Source organism: Chiroxiphia lanceolata, chromosome 6 (genome assembly GCF_009829145.1).
Source record: "Chiroxiphia lanceolata isolate bChiLan1 chromosome 6, bChiLan1.pri, whole genome shotgun sequence".
Taxonomy (NCBI): Eukaryota; Metazoa; Chordata; class Aves; order Passeriformes; family Pipridae; genus Chiroxiphia; species Chiroxiphia lanceolata.
The window spans coordinates 42904936-42921699 of NC_045642.1; the positions used below are offsets into that span (position 1 = coordinate 42904936).

The 16764-nt window shown below is 44.2% G+C and overlaps 1 protein-coding gene across 11 annotated transcripts in view; it reads left to right on the forward strand.

The window, feature by feature from the left end:
- ADCK1 (aarF domain containing kinase 1) overlaps positions 1 to 16764 on the forward strand; it is a 79683-nt gene that overhangs the window by 44403 nt on the left and 18516 nt on the right. For all 11 annotated transcript variants that reach the window (XM_032691478.1, XM_032691482.1, XM_032691476.1 and 8 more), the window contains 2 exons: positions 10619 to 10777; positions 15616 to 15774. In XM_032691478.1, the coding sequence (XP_032547369.1) occupies positions 10619 to 10777; positions 15616 to 15774 (318 nt within the window). The remainder of the gene's footprint in view (positions 1 to 10618; positions 10778 to 15615; positions 15775 to 16764) is intronic.

A 16764-nucleotide genomic window follows, 5' to 3' on the forward strand; every position in this document is an offset into this window, starting at 1 on the left:
CAGTTGTGTGCACTTGAAGGACTGTGATTCCAGTTTGTCTGAACAACTGAGAAGTGTGGCTCCATCTTCACAGACAGGAAAGATGTAGATGAAGTAATATTTCCCCAAAAAGTCAGTGTAATAGTTTTCACCCTGGGCCTTCCTGGGGACCAGCTTGTAACCAGGAAGAAACTAGGAAGGTGACCAAGGAAGTATTCCATGCTATTCCTTTACGTAACCTGAGGTATAAATAAGCCAACCGGAGAGACCTCGCTCTCTTCTCTTCCGACGAGGTTCGAGAACAGTAGATCGCTACGTGGTCTTGCTTATCTGAAGTTGAGGCCTGTATCGACTGCTGTTGTCTGCCGCTGCGGGAGGGGAGAGTGCTGGGCCGCGGTCTGGCTGTCCTGCTTTCTCAAGGGAAGTGGTGAGATTTTGCCAGTTCTTTAGTATGCTGCTTACCGGGTTTTTAGATTGTGCATACCTGTTTTGTTTCTGTCCCTTTTCCTCCTTTTTTGTCCTTTCTTCCTTCTCCCTTCCCCTCCTCCCTTTTAGGAAGCTATTTGGGGTTTCTGGGGCTATAGGTATGTAGTATTCTCACTGTATATATCTGTTTTATATGTAATATATATATATTTTGCTATAGCTTGGCTGTTTGGGTTTTTTTTCCCCTCTCTGGGAAGCAGGCTCTGTTGTCAAGTTTTGGAGACTTGGCGGGAAGCCAGCTTGAAACTTGCACAGTCAGAGAGAAAAGACTGGATTTAATGAGCATTGTTCAAGTGGGAGACAGATAAAAGAACAAATTAAGGGAAGCATTTGCATGTGCAAGGGAAAGGCAGGGAACATGGGGCAGATTGGAACATTGGCCCCATAGCCTGCACTGGCAGAGAGAGTATGTAGCTCACAAGTCACTACTTCCTATTTCAGCATGATGGAATGGAAGTGAACAGGATTATATACATATATACATGCCCTGGCTTTATGTTGCTTTGGTCTGTGCATTTTGCGTAGACTATAAGATACTTAAATCATGCAAAATTGAGTGCACAGTATTTTCCATCTTCCCTTTTCTCACAAGCATGGTTGTTGGTGGACTCTTGCTTGACTTTTAGGATTGGGTGACACTGGCTGCTGTTGGAGGCCAGTCACAGGCAGGGTGGGATGTAGAAATAGTTTAGGATAGCAGAAAGGTGACTAGCTGCACAAGATTCTATATTCTGAGGTGGAGTGGGATGCTGAACAAGCCAGGTCATTGTGCTGATTAACTGCATCTGGAAACAGGAAATGGGCATTTTCCCAATGGCCACATCAGGGTTAGAGGGATTGGTACTTTGTTATGCCTCAGTGACATCCTAAGGAAATAGCTGGTTTCAGTGGTGCGAGGTTCTTCCTCACAGTTCTTCTATCTTCTCTATAGGGAAGCGAACTGGACTCGCAGTGATGCAGCTTCCAACAGCAAAATCTTTCCCTTGGACATTTTGAGAAATAGAGCTTCTTGGAAATTAATTCTGAGCATGAGATTACAGACATGGGGGAAAGCTATCTGCATTGTCTGAAATGGAGTACTTTGACTAGGAGTAATGCTCACACACGAGTGGTTGGGTTAGAGACTTGTTCTGAGACATCCCAGCTTTGCTGTTTCTTCTCCCCGTTTTTATCTATGTGCTTGTGCTAACCCTGTAGATAATGTCTGCTTTCCTACAATTCAGCTTGATATCTGCCTTACATCATAAGTCTAACGTGGAGTCTCTCTGCTATCAGAGTGCTTTGTGAAACCAGCACCTGGACAAAGAACAGCTGAATGAAGTTAAGCTTCGAAGAGGCTGTGGTGGTGGTAGTGGAAACCCTGTAGAACTCCAGCTGTTGAAAGCATCTCTGAGTGCTGAGCTAGTCTGTTAATCATAGCATCCTGTGTCTATGGAAGGTAGTAGGACACCTAATAGATTAATCAATGAAAAATATTTATCTCCTTGTGCCAGTCAGGAGGATGTTCCTGATCCAGTTATGTTCCAGTCTGGCCATGACAATCCTTGCTTTTGTTGAACTGAATGTCGCTTGTTTGTGGGAGGCATGGATAAGTGTCTCACCTTTCAGAGAGATGGGAGATGAGGTCCACCTCACACACAGGGTCTCAGGAGACATAAATCAGCTCTATCTACTCATTGCTGTTACTGCCTATTGTAGCTGTCACCAACTGAGATCCAGGTTTCGATCCAGGATGAGTGATATTCTCAGATAGTTCTACCTTGTCTTAAGGATCTGACTTAGGAAAATAAATGAAGCTACCATGTGTGTGTCTGAGCACAGATTATTATGCAGGAATCATCAGGGATGGAATAAAAGGTGCTTTTCCTCAAAGTATGGCTCTGTAATAATTAAAGGTACTATAGCAAGTAAAAGAGAATGATACAGTTGCTATATGGCTCAGTGGATGGATGTGATGAATACAAGAGTGGCTTTGTGTAGGTTTTTCCACTGCTTTTCTAGCAAGAAGAGACTACAGAAAGAGGATCGTAGGTGAGCAGCACAGGAAATAGGCAGGATTCTGGTATCAGACAGTGAATGAGTGAGCAAACTTTGTTCTCTGGATGATGGGATCAAGGACTCTTCTTAGTAGAGTTCATTTTCTGTAACACTCATGGCTTTGTGACTGAGAAATGCTGTTGGTAGGATCCCAGAGATGATTCTCAGGGGTATGGCAGTTAGTGGGCTGCAGAGGACCAAAGTGGTACCACATAAAAATAATATGAAAATATGAACTTCACACCCCACGCGACTCACAGCCCTTTCCTAGAAGAAAGGCTGATGGTTGATGGATAACCCCGGTTTTGTACTGTTGTAGTGAAGCAGCAGTGATTAACCAAGTTTGCAGTGATTGGCATGCCAGGAGCAATTGTGTACCACTGGCACATGAAGTGACATGTCTGTGGCTCTGTTGTGTATGTATTGTACAGATAGGTATTTAAAAAGAAAGTTACCAGTTTGGTCCTGATAAACTAAACAAGAGTGCATTTCTAGCTGTCTTGACAGCCCTGATTCTGCTCATCCAAGCATGAGTGCTCTGGCATGGTCTGGCTCAGCTTCACATGGGATATCAAGGAGAAATAATGTTAGAGCTCAGCTCTTCCAAATTCTAGGCAGGAACCTTATTGCACATCTCCCCCTGAAAAGAACCACGTTATCTTCAGTCCTGTGCAGTGAAAGATATGGCTAATTTTGTGCAATAAGCCATATGTAATTGTTCCAGTGCATGAGAATACACACATACCTTTACTTACATTCATTTGCATGCAGCATATACCTCCATATACATGCACATGTACATATATATGTAATGAACACCAGGGAATCCGTTGAAAAGAAAACTACTATTCTGTATATATATCTACAATATTATTAAAAACACTGAAGTAATAAATACACGCTCTTGACAGATGCATTTAGGAACCATCAATTAGGCTTGGCATTCATTAGGTGGGGAGAAGTCCAATCAGATTTCACTGACTCAACAAAGCCACCTATAAATTGTGGGCTGTTTGTTCTGACGTTTGATGAATTATTCTTCATAATCCACTGTCTGCTGCAATAAATCTAATCTTTCAGTTTTTGCTGTCTTAATAATTCTTGGAGCAATACTGTGACATTTTGTTTTCGCAGAGGGGATAGAAAGGCTGGGACAATGGAAAAAACCTTGCTGTCTGGCAAGTATATTGCTCTACACCAAGGTAACATTTTTCTCACACCTAGAACTTGGTCTTGCAGACTTGCAGGTATCAACGAGTCCTTGGCACCATGAGCAGTTATGTGTATGTTGTTGAAAAGACGACCAGCCTAGGATGAGGTTCACATCCCTTAAACCAGGAAAGGCATTCAGACTTCTGAGAGCAATAGCATCCTAGTGTTGATAAAGTGAATTCCAAAACTTCTGGGAGACATAAGCCTTAGTAATGCTATAACAGACATAGAATTGAGTATCTCTTCAGGTATTCTGCTGCATGAAATAGAGGGGACATTGTACTAAGTAGTGTTAAGGTGGCAGCTGTAGTCCCCAAAACATTTCTTCCCAGAGTGATATTGTATTGGTCTATTTTCCGGCAAGCTCATGAATCCCATTATCACAGTGCCTCACGCTGTTTTGGCTGGGAGGCTGCAGATAGCGTGATCCTTCTGGAACTCTCAAAAAGCTCCTGCAGACTGAGCTCACCTTAGCAAATTACCATCCATGAAGCCATGATTAAGAGGGAACTGTTTGGTGCTGTCTCTATCAGGAATGGAAAAACTAGATGAGTCAAGTCATCGCATCAAGGAAATTCCAGCTTAGAGAATCACAGCACAGGAGATGTGCAAAATTTACCTACCTTAATCACTTTCTTGCTGTCTGCTTCCTCCATGGACTTGTCTCACAGCTGTATCATTCCCTTTGCCTTGAATGGATTTGTACCAACTTCCCCATGTGCATTTTCCTGTGCTGCTGCATGGGTTCAAAATGATAGGATACTGTGAGCTGCTCCTGACCATCGCAACACAATATTCCTTTTTATGGAGCTCTGTTGCATCGTGGCCTGTGATGAGTATCCTGGAGGCAAAAAAAAGTTCCAAGTTTATCCTGTGTTGCCTAGTGATCCCCTTCTAAAATAGCAGGACATCTTGTAGATTACAGTCTTCAAATACAAAATGCAAGACTCAGTAGCAATTACATTGTGTGCTGTGATCAGAAGAGGAGATCTGCTGTGAAATCATGGTTGAGGTTTTGAATGTTTCAGTTTGCACTGGTTTTGGTAATAAAGGAGTAGCATTATCCCTGTTGGGTCCCTTTTTGTGAATTGTTTTGAGTAGCTGTGATTGGTGAAGCTGTCAAGCACAGTGAAGTGTCTGGAGATGGTCTCTGCCTGACGTAGTGTCAGCTCTTGCTGCATGTTCCCCACCTGTGCCAGACTTTGGCAAAGTTCTCTGACACAGGCATATTTACACTCTGCTCTGGCATAGTTACCATACTTTTGGTAACAAGAGCAATTGTATTGTCTGAAAGTTACTTGACAGATGTTTCATATGAAGATGCACTGTTACTAAAGCTCTGAACGCTGGGCCGTTCCAGCTGTGATTCACCTGTATCCTTTGTGCTCTCAGAAACTTACAGGGTCTATCAGGAACTTTCTAGGCTCTGAAACATTGACAGAGTCCCAGATGGTAGCAGGTGAAACAGTTCCTCCATTGTCGATCCTGCTGTCATCAAGATGGGCCAATCTGTTGGGAGAGCTTCTGAAGAATATAAGGATGACTGTACAAATCAACCCAAAAGCTGGAGCTTACCACTCTGTATTCAAATGTAGCCAGTGTTGGCTAAGAGACAAAGGGGTTCAGCCTGCCACCTAAACAAGGCTGGGCTGTTGAGACACCTTCTGATAGTGATCCTGCATCTCACTGTACCCTAAATTTATCCTGAACAGACTGCTGACACATGGCCACCTGTATTGGGTCTGACTGAGATGGAGTTCATTTCCCCATAGCAGCCCTCACAATGCTGTGCTTTGCATTGGTAGCTAGAAAGGTGTTGATAACACACCAGTGTTTTGGCTACTGCTGGGCGGTGCTGGCACAGCATCAGCACTGTAACATCCCTCCCCCCAGTTGAGGGCAAGGTCCTGGGAGGGCACACAACCAGGCCAGCTGACCCAAACTAACCAAAGGGATATTCCATACCATATTACATCAGTTCAGATAAAAAAGCTAAGGAAAGGAGGAGGAAAGGGGGGCAGTAATTGTTTACTGTGGCTGCCTGCTGAGAAACCACTCTGCATGCTGAAGCCCTGCTTCCCAGGAAGTAGCAGAACATGGTTTGCTGATGGATAGAGAATAAACCTTGTTATTTTCCTCTTTGCGTGCGCAAACCTTCTCTTTTGCTTTAGTAAACGGCCTTATCTCAACCTACAAGTCGTTTTCCATCTTATTCTCTCTCCCCTGTCCGGCTGGGAAGGGGAGGGATAGAGTAGCTTGGTGGGCACCTGACATTGAGCTAAGGTCAACTCACTACACCACTGTTCATCACAATGGCAGAGCAGAGCCACCACATCTCACTCTGAGATTTTATGTAGTGTTGGGCTGGGAAGGGGCTCTATGACTTAGGCTCCTGTTCCAGGGTACTGTGTTAACAACCTTTCTGGAGAAGGAAGGTAACATAATGGGCAGGTTGAAACCAGGCAGTAATATTTGATCATTTGCTGCAGCACATGGATATTAAAAGGTTGGGATTAAGAGTCAGTATATTTCAAAAGAAATTAGCTAGCAAGACATGCACATGTAACTTTTATGGTTTGGAGATTAAGACACCAGGCTGGAACTTGGGATATCTGGGTTAAATCCGAATTCTGTCAAAGACTTCTCAGAACATGCTGGGCAGGTCTTGTAAGGTAATACTTTCAGAACGGACTCAGGATTTGGAAGCTTAAATCCAATTGACTCCCAGTATCTTCCTAAGTGTTTAAGGACAGGATTCACAAAAATACGGAGGCATTCTGATGCTCAACATTGTGGCATGAGGTGGTGTGTGCTGCAGACCTTGGGCAGAGCAGTTGCACTTTGGGAAGGCACTTCAGCATGTGAGAAGGCCTGTAGCTGACATCTGGGAACTCCTGGAAAACATGAGTTTGTGCAGGGCCCGTGGTGGCTGTACACCTCATACGATGGCACTCTGGGCTTAATGTGGTCTCTAGGTGCAACTTCAGCACAAATACATACTAATAAGTTTCTAAGTAGATAGATCCTTTAAGAGCTTTTATATCAGTTCCCTGAGGTGTGAATACTAATGCTAACAGTCATGAAAAGATTTTGCATATTTAAAATTAAATGAGCTTCATTCTTTTGAATTAAGCAGTCAGGGCTGTGTTTCCAGCCAGTGAAGTACAGTGACACATACATTTGCTGGTTGAGCGTGCGTCCAATGGGGAGCTGGTTGTGTAGAAGGCTAGTGAGGGAAAGCACCCATGCAGGGACATGAATCACCTGTACAACTGTAAACCTCCAGCTGGCTGGCCTGCTCCTTTGAAAGAGCAGCCTTAAAGTTCCTTTTAAACCTTTATTAAACCTGTGTGGAAGCTATGCTTGTTTCATCTCCTACCAGGCTTACAGATGGTAACAGCCAGTTTGATGAGACCGTTTGAGACCAGCTGTGGCCTGGAAAGAACGTGAGATTTCCTTAAGTACCATGTCAGGTGGGCTCCAAGACTGTCCCAGACCTTTGCTTACTGATCATCCTGGAAATGAAGGAGTTTTTGTTGAGGGTGCTTGTAAGCAGTATGAGCCTGCAGCCTGCTCCAGGAATTCCCTGCCTGCATGAAATGGGTGTAGCCACCTTTCCTTGGGAAGGACCCCACTCTCCAGCAGGCAGTGTGGGAGCCTGGCTCATCTTTTCTCTTCTCATACAGGCTCTCGCTCATTTCTGCGTGTCTGGGACACACAGCCTGCACGAGCTGCCTCCAGTGAGCTGAGAAAGGACAATTTCATAATGAACAAGGGTGATTTGCCGAGTGGGGGGTCCTGGAACCCAGCCGTAATTGTGCTACTGCTTTATCTCAGCCTCACACCTGCTTGTGTAATGGCTTGGCTGTGATCTGCTGCCTCCCCCATGAGCATGCTCTGCCCTTCTGCTCCTGGAGGATCCATCAATTCTCTGGCCCTGTTGCAGTCCCTCGCCTTGCTGCCCTCGCCTGCAGCCTGTGAATGCGCACAAATCCCCCCTGGAATTGCAGCAGGGCCACTGAGCTGGCTCTAACAGACATGACTGCTAACCTGGCTTTCACGTCTTAAGTAACAAGTTTTTAAAAGAAATTCTTCTGCCCAGAAGAACTCCTAGATACAGCTTTATTCAATTATGTTTCCTTAGAAAACTTAGTCACATGAGAATGTTGTATTATTCCTGCCAGAGGGAATACATGCAGCCTGTTTTATTTTTCCCCTGCATGCATTCAGTACTGGTGAAATTGGTTGGATTGACAGAGTAGGCAATTAAGAGGTTCTGAAATCCAGAGCAGATGGAATTTCATCCATTTTATGTATGATCTTACTATAAATGTACCTTACTGAATTCAGGCCAGTGAACTCCCAGTGTTTTAACCTTTGGAGGATGTTATCACCCTTATGACAGTTAGACTAGTAATATTGGCTACCACTCTGTAAAGGGTACTTCCCCCTAATATAAGGATGTAGGGTAGTGAGAGAGTTGAACAAAGTCTCAGCTCGACCTCATGTGGCAAGTTCTCAGCATTTTTTTCTTCCTTGAGGTATCTCATAGCCCAGCATGCTTCTGGCCACCTTAAGTCTTTACCCTTAACAGGTCCTTTCTTCAGCCAATAGACGAACTTCAAGTAATGGTAAAAGCCCCTGTGTCTTGAACACATGCGCCCTGAGCCATCTGTCATCCCGTAGGTGCTTCTTTGTTCATAGTAATCTGAAACGAGAATCTCCAATCCAGAAGTGAGAGAGAAAAGAAAGGGTGGAGAGGAAAAGAGAGAAAAACCTTTTTTCTCTTGAGACACAAATGTCAATAGGTTTGAATTATGGACCTGCTGTAATTAAAAACCACATAACTAGTTGTTTTTAAATGCAGTTGTTTTACTTAATTGATTTTGCCGCCAGGACCAAAGGGAATTAATTAAATAAATAAAATGCACCTTCCTAGTGAATTACTGGAGGCAGCTGAGTCTGTGTTGGAATCTAATTACTGTGAATGCTCCAGTTTGTTGCTAGCAGTAGTTTTCTGTGGAAGGGACTGGGAAAGAAGGGGTAGGGTAGTGTGGGAGGGGGCTCATTCCCTGGCAGCTGCAGGAGGGAACAGGCTGCTCCTTGTAGTATTTTATTTCCTTGTCAGCAAAAAGAATATTCGTTTAAGGCTTTGCATGAAAACTTTGCTTATAAGGTCTTTATTCATATTTAATTACTAGGTTGCTGTAGCTCCCATCTTTAATTACCTTTTAAAAAGCAGGTTATAAAAATGCACTGACATTCTTTCTTTTTTGTTACTGCATAAATTACAGGCTTCTCAACTGCTCACCCAAAATCAGTTGAGCCCGCAGGAACAGGTTCACTTTGCTGACTTCTGGATGCCTCAGAGCTTATGTGCACCTTGCCCTATGGAGCAGGACAGAAACCCTCAACTAGCATTATGTGAACTATCTCTGTGCCTGAAGCCACATAACTGTGTTGTCCTCCCTCTGAGCTGAGTGTAGTGGGTTCACCAGGTGCCCACCCAGCCACTCTATCCCTCCCCTTCCCAGCTGGACAGGGGAGAGAGTAAGGTGGGAAAAGAAAACAACACAAATCGTGGGTTGCGATAAGGCAGTTTATATTTATGCAGAAAAGAAAGCAGAAGCAGAAGCCAGCAGTTAATCTCTGCTTCCCATAAGCAGCGGTGGTCGACCACTTCTCTGAGGAGCAGGGCTCCGGCACGTGTAACGGGTGTCAGCAGGCAGCCATCAGAGACAATGAGTGTCTCTGGTCCTGCTTCTTGTCTCAGCTTTTATATCTGGGTTGACATCATATGGTATGGAGTATCCCCTTGGTCAGTGTGGGACAGCTGGCCTACTTCTGTCCCCTCCCAGGACCTCGACCTCGACTGAAGTAGTGTTATCAACACTACTCTAGCTACCAATGCAGAGCATGGCACTGTGAGGGCTACTATGGGGAAATAAATTCTAGCTCAACCAGAGGCGTCTGGCTAGTCAACCAGGCTGATATTGCACTACCATGGTCTTAGTGTTTCCAGAGCCTGCACTGCCTGGTGCTGCACTGAGGATCTCTGGCAGGGAGCTGTGTTTGGCAGGACAGATGGGCCTGTGCCTGCCTCCCATTGCCTCACCCATGTCTCTCTCGGATTTTGCTTCCTGGACCTGCCCCTGGTAAATCTACTTCATCCACAACTTTCCTTATAATCTAGTCCTAAGTTTCTTAGCCAGAGCTGCTAATAATTTCCTCTCCTGCCCAAAAGTGCTTTGCTGTCCCCACCTGGTGCGTTTTCTGAGCTGAGAGCATTGGTTACTTTTATAGGAGGTGTGAGAAAGTCCATCACGTTAACCATGTTTTCAGTCCAAGTTGTCAAGGTGCAAACAGCAATTTTTGTCCCCCTGCCTTGAATCCTGCCCTTACCACTGCTCCCAGTCATGTGCTGGCTTTCAGCAAGTAAGCTAGCTGCTGCTGCTGTAATGCATGGGAATACATACTGTCAGGTTTCAGGGGGTGATGGTGGGTGTTATTAAATGTCTGCAGAAGAAATATGTGCAAAGGAACAGCTGTTGGCTTCTACACCCAGTGATAAGCAAGGATGCTGACCATAATCGCTCCAACCCATTTCAGTACAGCCTGGAGTGGTCCCTCACATGCTGCCTGGCCACCACAAGTCCAAGACGAAATGCGCTGCTGGGGCTCTGCCACAGGTTTCCATAAGCAGAGTGTCTCCAGGGCACTTGCATACTTGGCAGGCTTCACTGGGAGACCAAACAGTGATAAGGCTAAGAGAGGGCACAGAAGAAAGATGAAAGGGCTGACTCTGCCCAGCTTTGGCATGTGCACTCTCTGCTCTGTGAGCAGGGCTTTTCTTGGGATAGCCTCTGGCACCTCAAGCTGATGCTTCTTTCCTTTTTTCCAACAGATAAAAGAGCTATTCATGAGTTTTGAGGACACTCCCTTGGGAGCAGCATCACTAGCCCAGGTGCATAAAGCGGTGCTTCAGGATGGGAGAACGGTGGCAGTGAAAATCCAGCACCCAAAGGTCCAAGCTCAGAGCTCCAAGGATATTTTACTCATGGAGGTAAAACTAACTGTTGACTTTGACTTCCAGAGCAATTGCCATTGAAATATGAGGGGGCTACATTCACCCATGGTGTAAGCAGATATAACAAAACCAACCTGTAGCTTTGAAACTTCCGCAGACATCAATGCTGACTTACAGAATTAATATACAAAGTTGATGAGGGTAGCAGTGTTGGTGATTGTGTGGATGGAAAGACTGAACAACAGGGTGAGAGGGAATGAGGGAAGAAGGAAGATAGGTAAACATGAATGACATCATTGTAAGTCCATATAAGATTTAAGAGCTAGAGAGTGAGCCCCAAAATCTCTCTTCAGCCTGTATGCATATTAACTGGTTTATTAAACTTGTCTCAGTTCTCTTGCAATCAGGGCTATGGGGCCAAATAAAAATCATTGTCCGTGATTAGCATGTTTTTTTAGATTAAATTCTAGTGTGGATTCAACACTATGATTCAGTTTTGTTTCTTCATCAGCTCCTTAATGCTGAACATTAAGCATGGTGGAAAAAAACCCCCTGAAATATGGAGAGGGTCACCTTACAGGGGCAGACACACGAATGAGGGATTCAGCTAGGAAAAAAGTTGCAATGCCTGGCTCCTGTTCCTCTCCTGAATGGGGGGTACCACTGATGTTCCCAGTGCAGCGCTGTACCTTCTCCCGAACTTCTAAGTCTAGCCATGGAAGGGAGAAACTGGAGAAAAACTGTGGCACTGAACTGCATTGCAGTAGTCAAAGATGCCAGTGATATGGTGTGGAACAGGAAATGGACACAGGGCTGAGATGCAGGAGATGGGAAGGATTAGGTTGTAAGTGGTTAACACTAAAGCTTTAAGTGTAATAAATAAAGCTAATAAGTATATATACATGTATATATCTGCATTAATGTGCACATTCATTGGCAGACGGATAGGTCCATGGGACTAAAGTGGACCTTAGCTTAAGCTGAGGGGTTCTGATAAGTGTTTAGAGGGTACTGCTGATGCAATAACACAGTTCTCTGTCACAGAAGATCAGGAATCAAAGATCTTGCCAGCACCCTCTCAGAGGAGCATGTAGCTAAAGCTTCTTTAGGCAGCTAAAACACTCTGCTTTGAGCAATCCTGGCTAGTCTGCATAGAAACACAGGTGGTTGTAGCTGAGGCACATTAGTTTGCAGCTGAATATTTATTTTGAACTCATAGTGAAAGAAATTTTTGGGTTAAAAAAAGATGTCCCAGTAAGATAAGATCTGTCTGCTTCAGTGCTAGTTTGAGAACAGAGAACTGTTTGAACTGGTTTTGGGTCCAGCTGTAGATTTAAATTTTATTCGAGTCCTCTCTAGGACTGACTGCACTGGTCTGCCCAATGAGTCTGCTTATGTGAGTCATCATATGCACAGCACTTTTTAGGGGCCTTATGACATCCCTCGCTCCTTCCCAGAACAGGGGTAGCAGAAAAGGAGCACTCAAGAATTAAGGATGAGCAGGTAATGAAAGACCGTGAGACCAGGGCAATAAGAGGATTCTGTATGAACGAGCCAAAACCTGTGTCTACCTTGGCATATTTGCCGTTTTAACAGTGGGTATCACAGAAAAAATACCCCCTTACACCATGTTGCTGTGATTGCTGGTTATACTGGTAAGAGACATTTAAACAAATTATTTTAAAATGTTTCCTGTCTCTTCTGGTTTAAACTGTTCTCCCTGGTGTCATGGTTTGAAAATTGCCCCCCCGGTAGCTGGAGGGCCTATAGGTGAGGTGATTTGATTCCAGGGCAGTCTCCCCTGGAGGGCCAATCACTGCTCGTTTTGTTTGCTCCTGTGAAAAATCATATATACACAACCGCTGGAAGTTGTTGGCAGTCGGTCTGTCTGGCTGCTGCTGTGGCTGCTGCTGTCTGGGTGTGAGAAGGCCCAGGGGTGGCAGGGCCCCCTTTTTTCCCCTCTGGGGAGTGGGGGGAGCCCTGCAGCCCGCAACTCTGGCCTAAGCCAGGGTTGGAGGCAGCATTGGAGTGAGTGTGTGTTGTGAGGGAAGGGACTCACAGCACCTGAAGGTAAGGGGGAGAGAGGAGCCAGACCCTCTTCCTCCCCCCTTTCCAGCTAGGCTGCGGAGGGGGCTTCTTTTCCCTCTCACTGTAAAGTGGAGGGGAGGCTCAGCATTGAAGTGGAGCCAAAGTGGATGGGCTGAACACAGCCCGGCGCCAGGGAGGTAACCCCAGGCGAAATTGGAGATGGACCAGAGAGAGGCCCGGAGTATGTCCTTGCAGTGATTTAAACGGAGGACAGCTGAAAACTCGGAAGAGGAATGAAGATTGCAGGACGCGTACGTGTGATAAGCTGACTGAACTACAGCAGCCTACGGAACTGAGGTATGAGAGAGAGAATCACACAGCAGAGACTGACATGGAACCAAGGGAGCATGGACTCAAACTATTTTCTTGGACTTCGTAAGGAAAAAAGGACTTCAGTAAACAGCTGGAGGTTGGTGGGGGGAATGAATCCTTTTCCCTGAACGCTCCCGCAAGAGAAAGACTGGTTACCTATCAGCCTGAAGGGTTTTTCCTGGACTGAATTGAGGGAGAAGCTTAAAGGGACTGATAGAAGTGTGTAATATTATATATATAGTTGCTTTTAGCTTGTACAGTATATTTATTTGTGTAAGATAAATGTATATACTTCCCCTTTTCCCTTATAGAAGCCTCTTGCCTGAAAGTTTCTTTTCGGTGTTGAGTTAAAATTGTAGGAAGGGGTGGGGGAAGCCTGGAAATTGGATTTTGGATTTTTATGGTGGCTCAAACCACCACACCTGGGAAAATTGAAACTAAAACAGTGTATTTCCTTTTGGCAATTTAGTATTGTTCTTCTACAGACAGCCTAGTTTAGCATCCCTGAGATCTGTTGTGTATACACAGCTATGGGAAAGTAGCTCAGAACATGACACACACAGTTTTGTTTTTAAAAGGCCTCTTGTGGAGTGTTACCTTACATGCATCATCATATCCTTGTGTGGGACTCTTTTTGTGTAGGCTGCATGGAAAGTCAGATTACGTGGAATGATTTTCTGGTCCTTTAAGAATCAGATAGACATTGCAGCTAGGTAGGACGTTAATTTAAATATTAGTGGAGATGGTCATATTTAAGACTGATGGTAAAGAGTCTGAATGGGAAAAGCTAGATGGAAAATTCCTAAATTCACTTGAGTTTCATAGAATCAATGCTGACTCTTTAAAAATCAGTACAGCATCTGATAAACCCAGAGAGACGTACCTTGCTGCTCTTTGTATATCAATAATTTTTTCAAGACAACATGTTAGACGGATGTCAGAAAAGGCATAGGTGAAATGCTTGTTGAGTATGTCCCTGCCATTGGTCAAGTTGGCAAATTGATTCAAAATAGTATTTAAAGAAAGCAAAAAAATGCATGAATTTTCTCACATCAGGCACTAATGAAATAATCTTGCAGGCCCTATGAAGTTTATGTACATGTTCATGAAGATCACTGGTTACATTTCATTTCAGTGACATAAACTTGAAAGGATTTATGCCTCTAGATATAATAGTAAAAAACTAATTCAATAGTGTCTGAAACCTGGTGATTACATTTTTAAGGGTACATTGAGTTTAGAACTGACATTTAGATAAGAGAAGTTGAGACAAGGATGGAGAACAAACGTTGTCACACAACTAAACAGGAGCAGTGATGGTTCATAAATTTATTTTTTGTCATACATTTCAATGATAGCAGCTTCTTGTGTGTACTGTAAATGTTCCTCCTGCAGTGCAGAAATTCCCACCTCAGTGGTGAAGATCTACAAAGGGAAGTGGTGCAGTAATACACACAAGTCTGTTTAAATTTTCTGATGAATGTGCAGAACAGGTGAGGTAAAGACAGCAAAGTGGATTGCATTTTTATTTTTTTTACTTGTTTTATGACTCAAGTAGTTAAAAACTGCCAAAAAAATTATTTTCCTTAAGGCATGGTCCAAATTGTCAGCTTGTGTAAATTTGTGACTCTGGTGGAGAAACTGGCCCTTCTTTGACCAGAAAACATGTTTGGCTGCCATGAAGCTTTGATTATGCCATGCAGTTGTGTAATCCTGATTCGCTTACCCCTTAAATATTGCTTTAAGCAAACATTTCCAGAAACTTTTTGGATGGGCCTTTCAAGGTGCTGTGTAGCTGAGTACCTAATCCCTTTAAGAAGAGGATTCTAGGTAGTGGATATATGATACTTGGAAAACACCTCCTCAGCATTTCTGAGGATGGCTGTGACTGATGCTGAAGAGCAAACTTACCCTCTGATCCCCACCAGAAGTGTTCTCTAAAGAGCCTACTAACTGTATCCAAACTCCACTGTCTTCTTTGAACTGCCCCGTGGATTATCTGTGCTAGCAAAATTCTCATTGAACAGTGGAAGAAGTAACATAGAGGTGACAAGTCTTACTTTACATCTTTTTCATCTGCTTTATCTGAGAGCTGTTCGAATGAAGCCAAACAGTGACTTGTAGAATTATAGGACCCGGAAGAGAGTTGCTCCAGGCAAGATCTGGCCATGTGGTCTCTTCTCCAGGGCTGCTTACTTCTAGGCAGCAGGAAGCTTGGGTTCCCTTCGGTGTGTGTGCCATCATTTAACTCTTAGATGTGCCTGTGTGGAAGGGTAAGCCAAAATTTGTGTTACATGACCAAGGCATGATACTGTGTTGCATTGTGATATTGTAGGAACCCTAAAAGCACTTGGGGTGTAGGTTGGTTTTTTTTAATCTGTAAATTATATGGAATGATCCTGTCAGAACAGCACTGTGTGTAGCTATGTGGCTTTGTAGCCAGGAGGCAGCTGATTGTGTTTCCTTGTTTTCAGGTTCTCCTCTTGGTTGTGAAGCAGATCTTTCCAGATTTTGAGTTCATGTGGCTGGTAGAAGAAGCTAAGAAGAATCTGCCCTTGGAGTTGGATTTCCTCCATGAAGGCAGAAATGCTGAGAAGGTTGCTTATATGCTCAAGAACTTTGACTTCCTGAAGGTGAGGGAACACATATTTCTGTCTATATATGTGCATTAATGGTCTCCCCTCTGTGTCTTATGTACCTCATTCACCAACTGGAGGAACCATATGGAGGGAGAATGGAGTTCAGTCCGTTTGTGTTGTTCATCCTAGACTGCTCTGCTAACACGGACCAGAAAATGCTCTGAGGCAGGCTTTCTCCATGTTTGTTTCCTACTGTACACACTCTATATTGGGCCAGAAGTGGTGGCTTGGGTCCAGCAGTCTCTGGAGCCTGCTACTCATTTTCTCAAATGCTCTTTCTGAAATTGTCCAGTGCGTGTGAATTTGCCATTCTTTGCTGAACCATCTGATGGTACCTTTTCTTGAACTTTATCTCAACTGAGGGCAAGAAATGGACACAGAACAGAAAAGCTAGACTGAAGCTGATGATATCGAGTAGTATTGGGAACACTTTGTATCTCAGGAGGAAGCATGTTTGCATGAGTCCTTCCTGCTGCAAAAAGGCACATTCTCCCTCTAGAATTGGGCATACAACCTTCATACACACCCATGGCTAATACATTCACGTTATCTTCAGACACAAAATCAACTACATCCACATGAGCTCTTCCCCACTCACTCTCTTACCCACCTCCCCTGCGACACAGTGTCTAAGGTCACTGACAAATGTCTCAAGTATAACCAGACATGAACACATCTCATTCTTGGAAAGACATAAGCTCACATCTTCAAACTCGCATGTTCAGAAATCTTTTGCTGACAGACAAGAGGAACAAGCCTCCAGTGCATACTTTCTGGAAACACATGTAGTGCTGTGGGCACAGTCACTGATGTAACTGCATTTGCACATACACAAAGGGAGCGAAAAATATGCCCTCCTTTGGACCCTCCTGGATACACACAATCAAAATGAGGTTTTCACGTCCTGTTTATGCAGAAGTACTAAGACAGAGGTCTGAAAGAAGGTGAGTTTTTGTTGGGCTTTACAGCCTGTTGTATCCATTT